Source organism: Mirounga leonina, unplaced genomic scaffold (genome assembly GCF_011800145.1).
Source record: "Mirounga leonina isolate KUSES-001 unplaced genomic scaffold, KU_Mleo_1.0 Mir_173, whole genome shotgun sequence".
Lineage (NCBI taxonomy): Eukaryota > Metazoa > Chordata > Mammalia > Carnivora > Phocidae > Mirounga > Mirounga leonina.
The window spans coordinates 58,126,142-58,145,050 of NW_023270447.1; the positions used below are offsets into that span (position 1 = coordinate 58,126,142).

The following is an 18,909-nucleotide window of genomic DNA, read 5'->3' on the forward strand; positions in this document are numbered from 1 at the left end:
AGTTGATTTTCCAGCATCTTCTACCTCGAGAAATGGCTCAGGACATTCAAATTAACAACATGCCCTGTCCCCAAGTTGATCTGGCTTCTGAATCAGGTTTGGATTTCAGAAATGTAAAAAAAGAAAGCATGTAAGAATCCTGATGTGTTTCCTCAGTTCCACCCTGTCCATTTATTCTTACTGGCTCTTTTTAATTCAAGTCTCTACACTGAGCCCATACACATTTCGACTGTTGGCTCCCAGGAACTGTCTCAACTTAGAGCACCTTTAAGGAAGGCAGAATAACTTTAGAAGGTAGAGGGTGAAACGTGGCAACTCTTTCACAGGAAGGAATCAATACAGCAGATCCACTCAGGGTAGGAGGTTTCACTAGGGCTTAAATCAGGTTGTCAACCCAAACACAATGGGCTTTGTTACTCCTGTGTAAAGAGGAAATGGAGCAGTTTTTGGCCTCCCCAGATTATATTGTAGAGTATGCAGGATGGCAATTCCAGGCATAACCTTCGGGAGACACAAATCTGCTTTTGGCTATTCAGTGTTCCCCAGCAAGTTAATTAGCTGTTTCTGAAATGCATGGTAATATTCAGCATTTTCATAGTGAAGCCTATCATAATTTTAAGCTTGGGGGAGGGACTGGGTGTATGCGGAAGGGGGTCTGTCAGGCAAACAGAATAGAGCCCTTTTGGCTGGGGATCCGAACACCTGTGATTTATCTCAAATCACACATGCACGGTAATTTCAAGGCATGTTTTCTGGCGTGAGCACCCGAGCTGAGGGGCCTGCTGTGGCTCCCTATTTATTTCAGGTGTGGGGAGTTACCTCTGGGCTCAAAAGTCCTTGGATGGGACGCGCAGAGGAACTGCGAAATGCCTCCTTAAGAAAAGCCGAGCTGCTCAGAGGAAGAAGCCGGGACTGGGTTGTGGTAGCGGCCTGGGGAGGCTACAGGGCCATGGGCATCTCCTCTCACCGAGTAGTAACGGTCCTACCAGTGGGCTTAGGGACCTTTTCTTTATTTGACAACTTACCGCGCGGGGTGGGGGGCTGTCCCAGCCCAGTGAAGAGGTCTGTGGGGAGGGACTCTGCCCGGGGACTTCCTAACGACCAGAGGAGCGCACGTCCCGCCAAGTGACAGCACGCGCCCCTCTCAGTTCGCTCCCCTCCCCCGCGGCCAGTCTCCGGGCAGAGGTGTCTCGCGCCAGCTCGTCCTCCCTCCCAAGCCCTCCCCCCCCTCGTCCGGCCCGACCGAGCCTCAGCGGGAGCCCCGCCTGTCTCCGGGCAGCCTGAGCCCCTGAGCGCTCGCCCAGCCTGTCAGTAACCGCCGTTTGCGCTTTCTTTCTTTCTTTCTTTTTTTTTCTCCTCTTCTTTTCTTTCCCCCTCTGCCTTTGTCCCGCTTAGTAACTGGGCTCTGGCCAATCGCCGGCTGGCCGGCCAGCGCCGGCTGGCTCCTGATTGGCCCGCTTGGGGCGCGCAGCCGTCTCCCGCTCCTTTGCTGGAGGAAGGCAGACAAAAGACGCAGGCTCCGGGCTCCGGCAACCCGGATCAGCCAATCACCACTCACCTTATCCTCTCTTTCTACCCCCTCCTTCCCTCCCTCCTCTCCCTCCCGGCCGGGCTCGCGTGCTCCCGGCTCTGACTCCTGGCGTGCGGCCAGCGCCCGGGCCGTACCATTCTGATTGAGGCTGGGGGGAGAGAGGATGAATGATTAAGAAGTCGAAACCCAGAGAGTGTTGGAGAGAATTGAAAGCCGAAGTGGAGGACAGTTTTCTGAACACTTTCACAGGCACCTGATAGAATCCCCAGTACATCGAGTCGGAATAGAGGGGAAGGAGCAATAGTGATGTCGCTTGTCCCCCCTGCCCGGTGTGGCTGGGTGGCGCCTCAGCGGGGGAGCGTGAGGCGGGGGAGGGTGTCCCCCTCCGCGCCGTTAAAATGAAACTCTAGTGGTTGGAGTCAGGGCAGAGCGTGAGGGGAGCCGGCACTGGCGGGCTTATTTATCGCCCGGCGGGAGCGCCCAGTCGGGTAGCGCTAACTGGACTTTCCGACGGGCCCTCTTCTCGAGGCTGCAGCAGCTTCGGTTCCGAGCTTGACTGAAACGGAGCCCGAGTCCCGGCCCCTGAGGGGATCGCTCTCTGCAGACCAGTGGGACCCCGAAACTTGAACGCAATATCCACCCCCCTTTTTATGCCTTCCTTTGTCACTTCCTCACCTTTCTCCCAGCGCGTTCTTTTTTCTCCCCGCTCTTCATTCTCCCTCCCTCGAAGGACACAAAAGTGGCTGCCGAGGAAAGATTTGGAGGCAGTGGGAGCTTTTCTCTTTGGAGAGCGACTGTGTGGAAGGGATTTTTGGGAAGCTGCTTTTTAACACCTCAGCCCTCTGCCCCCCCCAAGCCTCCCTGTACCTCTCTGAGGAGAAAAAGCCCGTAGACTGAAAGTTCGGGGGGGCATTTTGCTGGGTGCTGTAAGAGGAGAGGGGGGAGGACCCCATCCTCGTCCTGGTAGTTGGCTGGACTTGTACCGGCCGTTGGAAACCCCGAAGTACATATCCGTGTGGGACTTTACAGATCTATATTTTTAGATTTTTAAATATCAGATAAAAAAATATATGCTTTCTATATATTTCCTGACGACCTGCCCCTGACTGCGCGATGTACAATACGGTGTGGAGTATGGACCGCGATGACGCAGACTGGAGGGAGGTGATGATGCCCTATTCGACAGAACTGATATTTTATATTGAAATGGATCCTCCAGGTACTTGGGAGAGAAAAAGAATCTTGTGATGGGTCTGATTTGTATATAACGAGACCTTGGTGGTGTTTTCAGGGCATAAGTGTTCCTGGGAGCGCTAGGTCTGGGATGAGGGGCAGATTTGCAGTTAGAGCTGCAGTGAAACTGCTTCTGGTTTATCCGTTTAAAGTTTGCAGTTAGGACCCTGATCCTATTGTCCTGCGAGGGTGGGGGTGGGGGCTGGAGTGGGGGTGGGAGGAAAGACCCGTTTCTTTTACTTCTTTGCCTTTGCGTGTCGTTCAGGTTTTTGTTGTGCCTCCCCCCCCCCTTTTTTTTCCAATTAAAGATTCTTCTACCTGCAAAGGATGCTTTATATCCGAGCCTTGAAGTCAGTCTTTCCCTTTGGGGGAATTCTTTAAAGCTTGGCATTTCATACGTTTGTCTTATTTGGTTCCTGTGTTTTACCTTCGTTAACTTCTGAAACTGGGTTGCCTATGTGATTATTCATTTTAAGACCCCCTTTTTCTCTTACAGAAACCAAATGCCGGTTAGTGATTTTCAGGGATTGGGCGTTTTTATTCAGTCATGGTCTTAGTCTGAGGTTTTTCTTCTCAGGATATAGTCTATCAGAGAGATCTACGTGCAGTATTTTATTACTCTTTTAATTTATGGTGATTTAATTTATGGGATAGGGTTTAATGTAACTTCAATTCTTAGAGCAAAAAAAAGGAACCTTCCTTTTTTGTGTGAATATATGTGATGTGTACATATATGTGATAGGTTTGAATACACATAATGTAAAGTATACATATACAGTATTTTTACTTCAGAGCTTTGTCTGAGACCCTTACAGACATTTTGTGTATCTGGTAGGAAAGGAAAAGGAAGGGAAAATGGAAAAGTTGGGTAGTTGTTTTTCTTTAAATTCTAACCCCATTTTATGATTTTTAGCTGTCAGATTTTCAAACCCTTTTTTGTAGCTATAGATGCTTTACGTAATGATTTTGAATAAGTAGAGGGCCTTTGTGACTCCTTATTTTTGTTGAGGTTGAATTGATTATGTCTTTTAAAAATGTGTAAATATGTTAAGCTTACAGAATAAATTGTGTGTCATTGGGGAACCTCAATTATTATAAGACTATTTTTGGAAACCTTTAAAAGGATTGGAGCCCATGCAAGTGTAATGAAGTATAACTGTCTTGTAGAATGTATGTAGAAATTATTTCTTGTGTCCTTGTGAGCTGTAAATCATCCTTTGTTTTTTTCCAATTAGAGTGTTAAATAATGCTATATCAAAAACTCCTATTAAACCAACCTTTTTTACTCTTAATGATCACTTAACATTTTTCTCTTTTCCCTTCATTTTGGAGCCTTCTTTATTTGCTTTTGTAATTGTGACTGCAATCCAGATGCAGCTTTTCAGTGTTTTGCAAAGTTTGTAAGATTTGCCACCCATCTATTGTGTGTATTTCCCCCTTTGTTTCCCCCTAACGGTAAAGCATCATTTCTATTAGATGCATTTGTCATTCATGTAAATGGAAATTTAGTACATCATTGGGTCCTCCTGCAAAAAGTAAAGTTAATAATTCTAGATTTATATTATAAGAATTATATATTCAAACTGCCTCAGAATCACTGTATCATAGTATCTTGCTTTGCAGACATACAAAGGGAATTTGTTGGGTGGAGAGGTGAGTAGGGAGGAGGGGAGAAAATGAAGCAGGCACTAATGTTTGAAAAATATTTTTCTATGAGGCCCATATTGGCCAAGCTGAGTTGTCCATAAGTGAATTAAAAAAAAAAAGTTGACTATTATAATTATGTAGCGATGTGGGTCTTATAAGGTTGTATAGAAAATTCTGATCCAAACTTTGTGCATTTACAGAGAAATAAACTTTTGAGTTTAAAATGTTCATTCTTGGATGAAGTTTTGCATACTGAGATTCTATTCAAAATATTGGAAATATGCATATGCTGTTCTTTATTACCCATTTTGTAGCTTTAATGTAGATTAACAGCTTTTTGGAAGCACACTTGAATATGCTGGAATATTGCCTGTGATGCGAATGGTTTTTAATGGAAATAATATGAATGCCAGTCTTGTTTTGTGTGATAAATTAAGGTTTTGAAACATTTAAAACTAAGTAAATTATTAGTGAAGAGGTTGCAGCATGTCTTGTATCTGTCTTCCTCCTACCTCCTATCCCAGCTCAAACCTCTTATTTCCTGACTGGACTGTTTTGATAGTGTTCTAACTATTCTTATTGTTCTCCCTGTTTCTATTTTGTTCAATCCACAGTATTATTAAAGCACCGTCTGATGATTTGCCTTCCAGTGGTAAATCTTCAAATGACTCTGAAAACCTTCCGGTGGCTTTCCTTTGCTTATTAAAAAGAGTCCCAGATTGCTTACCTTGTCATATAAGTCCCCCACCCCCCCACCCCTTTTTTTTGCTTGCAACCTAATTTTCCAGTCTGGTCTCTTCCTAGAGTCCATCACAGGTACTGTGGAAAGCTATTTTATGCTTGCTGTTTCTTGAATGTATGCTTTTTCCTCTTCCTAGGATGCCTTTCACTACCATTGGTTACTTGCTGTAATCTTACATATGTTTAAGGTCTACCCTTAGATGCCTTCTTTGCAAGGATGTATGTTTCCCGATCCCTCCTGTTAGAAGACATCCTTCCTTTCCTTTCCTTTTCTCTTCTAGCACTTCTCAGAACTTCTTTTCATTCTGTCTATGGAGTAGCTTCTGTGTTATGTATACTCCCTCCCCTCTCCCCCCATGGAATTGTCTTCCCATCAAGTTATGAGCTTCTTAGCTTGCTCAATTCTTGCAAGCAGTAGACAATTTAGTAAATATGTGTTGAATTAATAAATATCTAAGGAGCACCATTTCTTTCTAGCCTCTAAGTGCTTTTCTACTTACGGTCCTTGGTCACCTCATTCCTTGCCTATTGCAATAGCCTAGAGTTAAAAAACTTGATTTAGACAGTTGTTGACTTAGGGCCCTTAACTGTAATATTAATATTACAGTTTTAAAAATGATTTTCATCTTCATTTAAGACTGAACCATAAATGCAAAATTGTTATCCATTATTGCTTCCAGTGGCCTCAAAAACTGTTTTCCAAAGGTGTTTCCCTCCAGCCTATTTTTTAAAAAACTACCATTACCATGCATCCTAAAGGTTTCTAATAACTGTATGGATTGCTACATCTACTGTAATTCACTGACAATGTAAGGATTGGATCCAAATGTTCGACGTCTTAATCTTTATTTCCCAGAAGGAGTAGAAATAGTGAACTGTTCAGATGAAACAAAACTTTTTATTTTGGAAATGTTAAGAGTGTGGTACAAAGAATTGCTTTTGAGTATCTTGGTTAGTCCTGTTGTGATTTGGGAATCAGGATTATTCCGTAATAGAACAGTTGCTGGGTAGGCCTCTCAAAGAGCCCTGTCTCCTGTATAGGAGCTATTGGAGGATTACAGATATACAGCTGATGATAAACTCATGCCCAAAGCTATAGACAGTGGTCTGTAGGCTAGCACTTTAGTTTTGACATTGTTGTTTTTATTTGGGGAAGATATAACAGGTGATTTCTTTTTATAATTAATGGATACATTCTTTTAAAGATTGTCTATAGACATTTTTCTTATCAAAACAAATTTCTGAAATTATCTGTAGGGCAGCAACATCTCTTCAGTATAATTAGAAAATTAGAAGTTTTTATTGGCAAAATATAGGAAGGTCTAGAAAAGCGGTTCTCTGTTTTTTGGTCTGAGTACCCCTTTTATAATCTTAAAAATTATTGAGGATCTCAAAGAGCTATTTACTAATATTTACTCTATTAGAATAAAATTAAGAAATTTAAAAATTTGATTCATTTAAAAATAATAAAATATTACACGTTAACATCTTTTTTTTTAAAAGATTTATTTATTTATTCGAGAGAGATAGAGCACCAGTAGGGAAGGGCAGAGGCAGAGGGAGAGAGAGAATCCTCAAGCACACTGCCCACTGAGCGTGTAGCCTGACAAGAGGCTTGATCCCAGGACCCTGAGATCATGACCTGAGCCATAGTCAAGAGTTGGCTGCTCAACCAACTGAGCCATCTAGGCTCCCCTAACGTAATTTATTTTAATGAAAAAATAACTATATTAAAAAGAAACAAGTGAAGAGAGTGGCCATTGTTTTATATTTTGCAAATAATTTTAATGTCTGGCATTTTAATCTTTAATGTCTGGCTTAATGGAAAACCTCTAAATTCCCATGTCTGGGGTGCCTTGGTGGCTCAGTTGGTTAAGCGTCTGCCTTCGGCTCAGGTCATGATCCCAGAGTCCTGGGACCGAGTCCCACATCTGGCTCCCTGCTCAGCAGGGAGTCCACTTCTCCCCCTGCCCTTCACCCTGTGTGTGCGCTTGCTCTCAAATAAAATCTTAAAAAAAAAAAAAAAATCCCATGTCTGCTCCTATATTCAATATGTTTAGATACCACAGGTTTTAGCCTCTGGAAAACTCCACTATACAGATGTGAGAGAATGAGTGCAAAAGGCAAATAATGTCTTAGTAATACTATGAAAATATTTTTGGCCCCTTGGATCCTCTGAAAGGGTCTTGGAGACATGCAGGGGGTCTATGGACTACACTTTAAGAACTAGTCTAGAAGTTACATGGTTTGTGACTATATAGTTTGATGGTCAATCTAGGAAAGTATTTTCTGACTCTTTTTGAATACAGATGAAAAGATTGTTTCAGGAAACTTACTTGCTTACTCTGGCATACTTGGTATTTTCATCCTAGTGAAATTTAGATTGACATTCTGGTGGAGAACTAGCACACTGGCCCTGTGGTTGGGGAAAATATTTGCTGAGAAACACACTGAAGAAATAGGTCACCTGCCACCATGTGGTCCTTACTGTTAGCAGGTTGGGCATTCTACTGTGGTTGAATTTTTGTAACTGAACATTTATGGGTTATTATATAAATGCTTCTTCTCCTGTGTGTGGTAAGATATTTTATGAGCTTAGTGTCATTTTTAAAATGATATTGTAGTGTGGGACAAATGTTAATATAATCAAATGATGGGAAAGCCATGCCAAATTTGTTTGCATCTTCTTCTTAAAAAGATTAGTCATTGCTTTCATTTAACATATTATAGTTTATAGTATACTCAGCTATATTTCATTAGAAGTATGATAATTCTCCATTTGATAATGCTTTTAAAATTCATTCTCATCATTGTTTCATGCTGAATACCTTTATATTTTTCTTAGAATATAGGAAAGATTGGACATGTTTATGGTCACCATATTTAAGAAAGTAGGTAGAAAAATAATTACAAGTATGTTTATGTAATATAATTTTATTGCTATTAAAGGGGGATGCAGTGTGGGTGAAGTAGAAAGAACACAGGCTTTGGAAACATGATAGGGCTTCCAAACCTAGCTTTGCTTCTTACCATTACCAAGGTTATATGGCTCATACTTAACCTCTTTCTGCATTGAGAAGCAGGGTGGTAGTGCTCTTTTGTAAAATTGATTTAATACTGTACCTTTCAGAGTTTTTCTGGGGATTAGATATACTATATCAATATCTAGCACAGTGTTTGGTACATGGTATAGACCTGATTCATTGTAGCTTATATCTTTTTTTTTTTTAGTTTATTATTTTTTTTTAGCAATCTCTATATCCAACATGGGGCTCAAACTCACATTTCCAAGATCAAGAGTCACGTGCTTCTCTGAATGAACCAGCCAGGTGCCCCATTGTAGCTTATATCTTAAAGCATGTTGTTAACATGTAATTATCCCAAGTCTACCTCTTTGAATACTCTTGCAGTCAGAACGTTTTGAGTTCTCTTGCTCCATCTTTTTCCCCTTCATCCCTGACATTTAAACTGGAGTAATTTTGTTTTTGGAAGAGTTCTCTAGGGTCTTTTTATATTATAGCATCTCATGAGTCTATGGAAATGTCATTCCAAGTCATCATTTCTTTTTAGTTTCTGTTGCCCTGGTCTAATTCCTCACCACCACATATTTGAAGTGATTTATAATGAAGGTAATAGTTACTAACATTTGTTGAATGTATGGACCAAGCATTATGTTAAATGTTTTTACATGTACTATTACTGTTTGCCACACCAACAACCTTATAAAATAGGTACTATTATTACCTCACTTTACAGACAGGAAACTGAGACTTAGATATGTTTAATAACTTATTCAGTGCCTCACAGCTAGCAAGTAGCAGAGCAGGTCTGTCTTGCTAACACCCTGGTTCTTTTATTTATTTTTTTATTTTTTTAAAGATTTTATTTATTTATTTGAGACAGAGAGAATGAGAGAGACAGAGAGCACATGAGAGGGGGGAGGGTCAGAGGGAGAAGCAGGCTCCCTGCTGAGCAGGGAGCCCGATGCGGGACTCGATCCCAGGACTCCAGGATCATGACCTGAGCGACGGCAGTCGCTTAACCAACTGAGCCACCCAGGCGCCCTTTTTTTTTTTTTTTTAAAGATTTTATTTATTCATTTGAGACACAGATGCAGAGAGAGAGAGAGCATGAGCAGAGGGGAGACAGAGGGAGAGGGAGAAGCAGGCTCCCTGCTGAGCAGAAAGCCCGATGTGGGGCTCGATCCCAGGACCCTGGAATCATGACCTGAGCTGAAGGCAGACGCCCAACCATCTGAGCCACCCAGGCGTCCCAACACCCTGGTTCTTTTTTTTTTTTTAAAGATTTTATTTATTTATTTGAGAGAGAGAGAATGAGAGAGAGCACATGAGAGAGGGGAGGGTCAGAGGGAGAAGCAGACTCCCTGCCAAGCAGGAAGCCCGATGCGGGACTCCATCCAGGGACTCCAGGATCATGACCTGAGCCGAAGGCAGTCGCTTAACCAACTGAGCCACCCAGGCGCCCAATACCCTGGTTCTTAACCAGTAAGCACCTCCTAACTGGTTGCTCTGTTTCTAATTTCTTCTTCTCTTCCCCTATAAATGTATCCAGAATTCTTCAGCCAGGTTAATCCTACTCAAATGTTATTTCGAAATAATTTTTAAATACAGGAAATAATCAGAAGCTATCCGTTTCTTTTAAGCAGAGGCCATATTCTTAAACTAGGCATACATGATCTTTAGCACCAATTTACATTTCCAACTTACTAATCCTCTATTCTCATTTTTTAAAAGTAAACTCTACTCTCAACGTGGGGTTCAAACTCACAACCCCGAGATCAAGAATCACCTGCTCTACTGACTGAGACAGTCAGGTTGTCCCCCACCCCCCCGCCCCATTCTCATTTTTACTTTTAGCCCAGTTCCTTGCTATCCACTGCATACCCTTTCCTATTCCAATCTTAAGCCTTTTCCTTATGCTGCTGCTTATGTTAGATTATGCCCATCCCACCCCCATCTTCAAATTTGGGTCCTTTGCAGGTCCCCTTTTCTTCCTCCAAAATTTCTAGCACTGAGTCACATAATTATCTAGGACTACAGTCCATTGTTTTGATACAAAATCATGTTATGTTAAAGACATTTAGTTATTTTGTGAATATAATTTTTCTCCCCAAAACAAGATCAGTTTCTTGAGGTCAGACTATATATTTCTTTCTTTTTTCTTTTTTTTTTTCCCCCTCAGAATACCCTGTTCTCAAATATTTTATTGAAGTCGTAGGCCTGTGGATCTAACCAGCTTCATTTTGTGACTTAAGTTTTAAAATGTTGATAATATTTATTAAACAACATGTGACCTATAAGCTTATAAAGATTATTTATTTATTTATTTTAAGATTTTATTTATTAGGATGCCTGGGTGGCTCAGTTGGTTAAGTGTCTGCCTTCAGCTCAGGTCCTGATCCCAGAGTCCTGGGATCGAGCCCCACATCGGGCTCCCTGCTCAGTGGGGAGCCTGCTTCTCCCTCTGCCTGCTGCTTCCCCACCTTGTGCTAGCTCGCTCTCTCTCTTTCTGACAAATAGCGAACAAGTAAGGGGATCATCAGAGGGTGAGGGGAGAAGTAGGCTTCCCACTGAGCAGGGAGCCCAATGCGGGGCTGGATCCCAGGACCCTGGGATCATGACCTGAGGCGAAGGCAGTCGCTTAACCAACTGAGCCACCCACGTGCCCCAAGATAATTTATTCTAACAAAGGAAATAATGAAAAAGTACAATCCTTAATGTTAGCAAAATTTTATGGTTTTGAGTTAGTCATTTTTGAAATTTTGAAGAATTAGAAGTGAGTAGTAAATTTTGAAAATTTGTTAGGCTAGTTGTACACAGCACTGTGCCAAATGTAGATTTAAATTACCCAATGTGTTATACCAGTTAAATTTAGAATGTGTAGGACTTGATTTGGGATAACAAGGTAAGGTCAGCCAAGTAGCCTCATAAGATTAGTTTCCAAATTGTTTGCTGATATATGATCTATTTGTTGTTCTTTGTGAATATTTGTAAATTCATATAAAGTAAGAGGGTTATCTTTTTTTTAATATAAAAGAGTCAGTAGGCTACGTCCAGCCTGCCACATCCTACCATTTTGCATGTGTCTTGTCAATATAAAAACTGCCCTGTGCCCTGTGAATATAAGCAACACAAAGCTAAAGTCAATACCATGATGTCCTACCATCTACCATTATCCAGCCTTGGATTGTTTGTGGGCCACATTGTTTACCTCTGTCTAAGGGTATAGGGCAACAAATCAAGAGCTTGTGTCTGTGTCATCTTAAATACTTTATAGTTTTTGTTTTTAAACCTAAGAAAAAGTAAATTCAATAACAAATCAAAATTTAAAATTTGTGTATAAATTGTTTTGGAGAATACCTTATTGAAATGAATTGTTTATGCTTGAAAAATACCACTTTGGAGTTTTTTTTCATGTGCACTGTTCTTTTTAACTTTCTAACTCCACAAGAACACTTAGTATAGTATAATTCATATTGAATTTCTAATACGCATTTGTGGAATTAACCACGAACCTTTTTTTTTTTTTACTTTAAAGATTTTATCTTTAGGTAATTTCTACACTCAGTGTGGGGCTCAAACTCAACCCCAATATCAAGAGTTGCACACTCCACAACTGAGCCAGCCAGGCATCCCAACCACAAACTTTTTTTGAGATTAGTTCTGGGATATCTTTCATAAAAAAAATACTATATTTTCAGCTACAAGCAGCAGGAATCTAATTCAAAATGGATTAAGAAATAAGAAATTTTATCTTCTCATGAGCAGCTTCAGGTGTTGGTTGATTACATCAGTTCAACAATGCCAGTGAAATCTCATATTCTTTCCACTGTTCAGTTCTGCTCTCCTTGGAATTGGCTTCATCCACAGACTAGTAGCAAAATGGTATAGTGATTCCAGGTGTCATATCCATACAGAAGAACTTTTTTTTTTGTAAATAAAATTGACCAAAAATTTATAAGATTATTCTAGTATAGTTAACATATAATGTCATATTGGTTTCAGGTGTACAATATAGTGATTCAACAATTCTATATACCTACCCAAGAACTTCTAAAAGAAGAAAGAGGTATCTTCCTATGCTTCTTTACAGAGAGAAGAAACTTTCTCTAAAAACCTCTAGCAGACTTCTTTCACATCTTTTTGGCCAGAATTGAGTCCTATGCTTATTCCTGACTCAATCAGTAGTGACTACCCTTGAACTAATCATGACCATGCCTGAATTTGGGAGTGGTAAAAACTTCCCCTGAGGTTTTGTATTGGGGAGGGATTCTGTTAGGAAGGAAGGAGGGGATGAATGCTAGCTAGGTAGATAATAGTGGCCATTTTAGAAAGTAGTTTGGAGAACCATACCTCCTTCCAGAGTTCTTTGTGTTTGTAAATAAAAAGAATTAGCTTTTTTTTTTTCCTTTTTCAAAACTCTAATCTAGTTGTGGGAAATAGTTTCCTTATTCTAAATTGGAATTCACAGGGTTACATAGTACTGAGAGTTAATATAAAGTTAAGCAGTCATGCTTGATTTCGGCTTGCGTCATGATCTCAGTGTCCTGGGATGGAGCCCCACATTGGGCTCCATGCTCAGCGGGGCAGGGGGAGTGTCTGCTTGAGGATTCTCTCCCTTCCTCTCCTCCTCCCCCTGCTCACGTTTTCTCTCTCTCCAAAATAAATAATATATATTTTTAAAAAGGTCTTTTTGTCAGTTGCTTACTAGAAGATGAGGAAGCTAACTTCTCTGGTTGACCATTTCCTTATTTGAAGCATGTAGGTATTGGGAATAGAGTATATTAGTGTGTCAGTTAATGAGTATGAGAGAACATTTTGCCAAACCATAAAGTCCACATTCCAAAGTTTAGTAAGTTAAGTAATAAGCTTGACCTGTGGCATGATTTATGATTTGAATGACTAGCCTTAAAAATTAGGACACTACTGGGGCGCCTGGGTGGCTCGGTCGTTAAGCATCTGCCTTCAGCTCAGGTCACGATCCCAGGGTCCTGGAATCGAGCCCTGCCTCAGGCTCCCTGCTCTGCAGGAAGCCTGCTTCTCCCTCTCCCACTCCCCCTGCTTGTGTTCCCTCTCTCTCTGTCAAATAAATAAAATCTTAAAAAAAAAAAATTAGGACACTACTTTAACCTATAGATCATGTCTTTTTTTTTTTTTTTTTTAAGATTTTATTTATTTATTCATGACAGAGAGAGAGAGAGGCAGAGGGAGAAGCAGACTTCCCACAGAGCGGGGAGCCCCATGCGGGACTCGATCCCAGGACTCCGGGACCATGACCTGAGCCGAAGACAGACGCTTAACCATCTGAGCCACCCAGGCGCCCAGATCATGTCTTTCAATTAAAATGTACTGTAGCTAGGGGCGCCTGGGTGGCTCACTTGGTTAAGCGACTGCCTTCGGCTCAGGTCATGATCCTGGAGTCCCTGGATCGAGTCCCGCATCGAGTCCCGCATCGAGTCCCGCATCGAGTCCCGCATCGAGTCCCGCATCGGGCTCCCTGCTCGGCAGGGAGTCTGCTTCTCCCTCTGACCCTCCTCCCTCTCATGCTCTCTGTCTCTCATTCTCTCTGTCTCAAATAAATAAAGTCTTTAATAAAATGTACTGTAGCTAAGTATTGAATTTTCAGTATAAATTGTATAGTGGGGTGGTTAAGAGCGCTGTCTCTGGAATCAGACTGCCTGAGTTTAGATTGTGTCTCTGCCACTTTCTAGTATGTGTTGTTGGGCAACTTATATTTTCTGTGTTTTGGTTTCTTCACCCCCAAATTAGGGCTGATAACGGTCCCTACTTCAATGGGATTGTTGTGAGGATTTAGTAAATTCATAACTGTAAAGCACTTAACGTGGTGCCTGGAACATATTAAGCACCCATAGATTTTTTTTTTTTAAAGATTTTATTCATTTGACACAGAGAGAGCATGTGCGCACAAGCAGGGGGAGTGGCAGGCAGAGGGAGAAGCAGGCTCCCCACAGAGCAGGGTGAGCCCAATGTGGGACTCGATCCCAGGACCCCAGGATCATGACCTGAGCCAAGGGCAGTTGCTTAACCAACTGAACCACCCAGGTGCCCCCCCATAAATGTTTTTGTTCATGTATTAATTCATGTTTTTCAATAAATATTTGATGGTCAGGCACTGTTCTAGGTATAACAATGAACAGAACAGCAAAACTTGATAAATTCATGAAATGTTTTAAGGGAGGGGAGAAAGTAGAGAATAAACAAATTTATGGGGTATCAGGGTGGCTCAGTTGGTTAAGCGTCTGACTTTGGCTCAGGTCATGATCTTAGGTCCTGGGATTGAGCCCTGAATCAGGCTCCCTGCTCACTCTCTCAAATAAATAAAATCTTTTAAAAAAATTGTAACATGCTATTTAGGGGTGCCTGGGGGGCTCAGTTGGTTAAGCGGCTGCCTTTGGCTCCGGTCATGATCCCAGGGCCCTGGGATCAAGCCCCATGTGGGATTCCCTGCTCATCGGGGAGCCTGCTTTTCCTGCTTCCCCTGCTTGTATACACACACACACACACACACACACACACTCTCCCTCTCTCTCTTGATCTCTCAAAATCTTAAAAAAAAAAAAAAGTCATAACATGCCTCTTAAAAAAACAAAAAAACAAACCCCCCCCACAAATTTATAAGTAAAATACATAGTGATGGTTATAAATAATAGGGGAAAAAAGCAGAGAAGGAAAATAGGGTTGGGAGGGAGGGGGCATTATTTTATTTTTACTTTTTTTAAAGTTTTTTTAAGATTTGTATTTTTATTTGACAGAGACAGCATAGAGGGAACACAGCAGGGGGAGTGGGAGAGGGAGAAGCAGGCTTCCCGCTGAGCAGGGAGCCTGATGCAGGGCTTGATCCCAGGACCTTGGGATCATGACCTGAGCCAAAGGCAGATGCTTAACAACTGAGCCACCCAGTTGCTCCTTTTTTAAAAAATTTAATTTAAATTTCAGTTAACATATAGTGTAATATTAGTTTCAGGTGTACAATATAGTGATTCAGCTCTTCCATACAACACTCGGTGCTCATCACAAGGGTCTTCCTTAATCCCCATCACCTATTTAACTCATCCTCCTGCCCACCTCCCCCCTAGTAACCCATCCATTTGTTCTCTATAGTTAAGAGTCTGTTTCTTGGTTTGGCTCTCTTTTTATCCCTTTGCTTGTTTCTTTTGTTTCTTAAATTCCACGTGAATGAAATCATATGTGTTTGTCTTTCTCTGACTTACTTTGCTTAGCATAATACTCTCTAGCTTTATCCATGTCATTGCAAATGGCAAGATTTCATTACTTTTTATGGTTAATAGTCCATAGTGTGTGTGTATCACATCTTCTTTAGCCATTCATCAATCATTGGACACTTGGGCTGATGCCATAATTTGGCCAATATAGATAATGATGCTATAAACATTGGGGTGCGTGTATTGCTCTGATTTAGTATTTTTGTATTCTTTGGGTAAACACCTAACAGTGCAATTGCTGGGTCATAAGGTAGTTCTATTTTTAACTGTCTGAGGAACGTCTGTACGGTTTTCCACAGTGGCTGTACCAGTTTGCATTCCCATTTCCCAACAAAAGTGCAAGAGGGTTCCCCTTTCTCTACATCCTCACCACCACCTGTTACTTCTTGTGTTTTTGATTTTAGCCATCCTGACAGGTGTGAGGTGATATCATAGTTTTGATTTGTATTTCCCTGGTGGTCAGTGAAAGACATTCCATGCTCCTGGATTGGAAGGACAAATATTGTTAAAATGTCTATACTACCCAAAGCAATCTATACATTTAATGCAATCCCTATCAAAATACCAACAGCATTTTTCACAGAGCTGGAACAAACAATCCTAAAATGTGTATATGGAAGCACAAAAGACCCCGAATTTAGCCAAAGCAACCTTGAAAAAGAAAAGCAAAGTTGGAGGCATCACAATTCCGGACTTCAAGCTCTATTACAAAGCTGTCATCATCAAGACAGTATGGTACTGGCACAAAAATAGACACATAGATCAATGGAACAGAATAGAAAACCCAGAAATGAACCCACAACTATATGGTCAATTAATCTTCAACAAAGCAGGAAAGAATATCCAATGGGAAAAGGTCAGTCTCTTCAACAAATGGTTGGGAAAACTGGACAGCAACATGCAAAAGGATGAGAGTGGACCACTATACCATATACAAAAATAAATTCAAAATGGATTAAAGACCTCAATGTGAGACCTGAAACCATAAAACTCCTAGAAGAGAACACAGGCAGTAACTTTTTCGACATTAGCTGTAGCAACTTCTTTCTAGGCATGTCCCCGAGGCAAGGGAAACAAAAGCAAAAATAAGCTATTGGGACTATATCAAAATAAAAAGCTTCTGCACAGTAAAGGAAACAATAAAACTAAAAGGTAAACAACAGAATGGGAGAAGATATTTGCAAATGACACATCTGATAAAGCATTCCTATCTAAAATATATAAAGAACTTCTAAAACTCAATACCCAAAAAACAAACAATCCAGTTAAAAAGTGGGCAGAACAGACATTTCTCCAAGGAAGATATCCAGATGGCCAACAGACACATGGAAAGATGTTCAACATCACTGATCATCAGGGAAATGCAAATCAAAACCATGATGAGATATCACCTCACACCTGTCAGAATGACTACAATCAACAACACAAGGAGTACTATTTTATTTCATTGTATTTTTTTAAAGCACTTGTTAGCATTTAATGAACCCCCCCAATGCGGCTTTAAGCTACTAGAACGGAGGCTCCCCCAACACCCTTAATCTTCTCCTCTGCTCTTCTACTGAAAAATTTGGCCTTCACGATGACAGGCTGCTTTGGGAGTTTTCCCTTTCCCAAAACTTAGTAGTAGCCTGATCGCACCACGCAATGATAGGAGCAGCTCCAGTCTTGTTTTTGGCGGCATTTACCCGTGTCTGCTCACTGACCAAGGTCCACAGTTTATCAAGGTTGACAGTTGGGCAGAAGCTCTGGTTCCTCTTTAAGTGGTAATGTCTCATACCAACTTTTCCAAAGTAACCTGGGTGATATTTGTCGAAGTTGATCCTGTGGTGATGCATGCCACCAGCATTACCCCGGCCTCCTGGGTGCTTCTGATGCTTGCCGATGCGGCCGTGGCTCACATGGCCCCGAAGTTTCTGGGTCTTCCTCAGTCTGGATGGCATGTCGGCAGCCCAGATGGAAAAAAGGAGTACTATTTTAAATAGGAGAACAGGGAGGGCCTGACTTGAAGTAGGGGAGCAAGGCACATAGATCTTTGGGAAGTGTGAGGTTGGGGAATATGCCAGGTGGAGGGAATACCAGATGGCTTACTATGAGGAAGAAGCATCTCTGTCTTGTGTTCGGGGATCATCTAGGAGACTAGTGTAGCTGGAGTGGAATAAGGGAAAAGTAATGAAGATGAGTAGGTGCCTCTGGCTGGCTCAGACAAAAGAGCATGTGACTCTTGCTTTTGGGGTCATGAGTTCGAGCCCTTGTTGGGTGTAGAGATTATTTAAATAAATTAAAATTTAAAAAAATGTGATATGTATTTTAAAAAAATGAAAACAAGTAATGTGGGTGGCAGGGAAGACCATATAGGACATTGTAAGAACTTGGCTTTTAAAAACTTGACTGAGATGAGAAGCCATCCAAGTGTATTAAACAGTGATGTATTATGATCCTTGGCTTAAAAGGATCATTCGGGCTGCTGGTGGAGGATAGGAAAAGGTGGAAGTGGAGAAAGTGGTTAGGAGGCTACTGAAGTAAACAAGCTGAGGGATGATGGTGCCTTGGACAAGGGTGGAAGCTCCAGAGGTAGAAAAAAGTAGCTGGATTCTGAACATTATTATTAGTTATATTATATATAATTTCTTAGCTTTATATTTCACCATATGGTTTAATAATTAAAAGATTTAACTTTTAAAATAATGCCAAACCATTTTTATATTTTTTAATGTATTTTTCTCTTTTTTAAGATTTATTAGAGAGCAAGCTTGGGGGACAGGAACAGAGGGAGAGGGAGAGAGAATCTCAAGCAGACTCCCCGCAGAGCACGGAGCCTGACACAGGGCTAGATCGCAGGAACCTGAGACCATGAGCTGAAACCAATAGTTGGATGCTTAACTGACTGAGCCACCCAGGTGCCCCATTTTTCTCTTTTTTAAAGTGTTGTGATTTCTGATCTCTGACATCTGGGTGTAAAGCAGCATAATCTGTGGAGTTAGTTACTTGATAAAGACCTAGTCATGAGTTACTTTTATGAACATTACCATATAAATCTGGACTGTACTATAATTTACTTTCAAAAGTAACTTTGGAAAGGAAGCTATCTTAAGGTTTTTAGTTTCTGGGGCACCTGGGTGGCTCAGTTGTTAAGCATCTGCCTTCAGCTCAGGTCATGATCCCAGAGTCCTGGGATTGAGCCCCTCATCGGGCTTCCTGCCCAGTGGGAAGCCTACTTCTCCCTTTCACACCCCCGTTTGTGTTCCCTCTCTCACTGTCTCTCTGTCAAATAAATAAAATCTTATATATATAAAAAAAAGGTTCTTAGTTTCTATGGTGGGCTCTGAAGGGGAGAGGAAATTATTTTTTAAAAGATTTTATTTTTAACTAATCTCTACACCCAAAGGGGTGGGGCTCGAACTCACAACCCCAAGGTCAAGAGTCGCATGCTCTACTGACTGAGCCAGCCAGGTACCCCAAGGGGAGAAGAAATTAAAGAGAATTAAAATCATGC

General features: G+C 41.3%; 1 protein-coding gene and 1 pseudogene across 1 annotated transcript in view; one reads left to right on the forward strand and one right to left on the reverse strand.

The window, feature by feature from the left end:
• Positions 1-1,887: 1,887 nt before the first annotated feature.
• Positions 1,888-18,909, forward strand: part of PIK3R3 (phosphoinositide-3-kinase regulatory subunit 3) — a 120,558-nt gene continuing 103,536 nt past the window's right edge. The window contains exon 1 of the mRNA XM_035018667.1: positions 1,888-2,750. Within this exon, the coding sequence (XP_034874558.1) occupies positions 2,645-2,750 (106 nt within the window). The 5' untranslated portion in view covers positions 1,888-2,644. The remainder of the gene's footprint in view (positions 2,751-18,909) is intronic.
• LOC118019471 lies at positions 16,917-17,356 on the reverse strand (annotated as a pseudogene).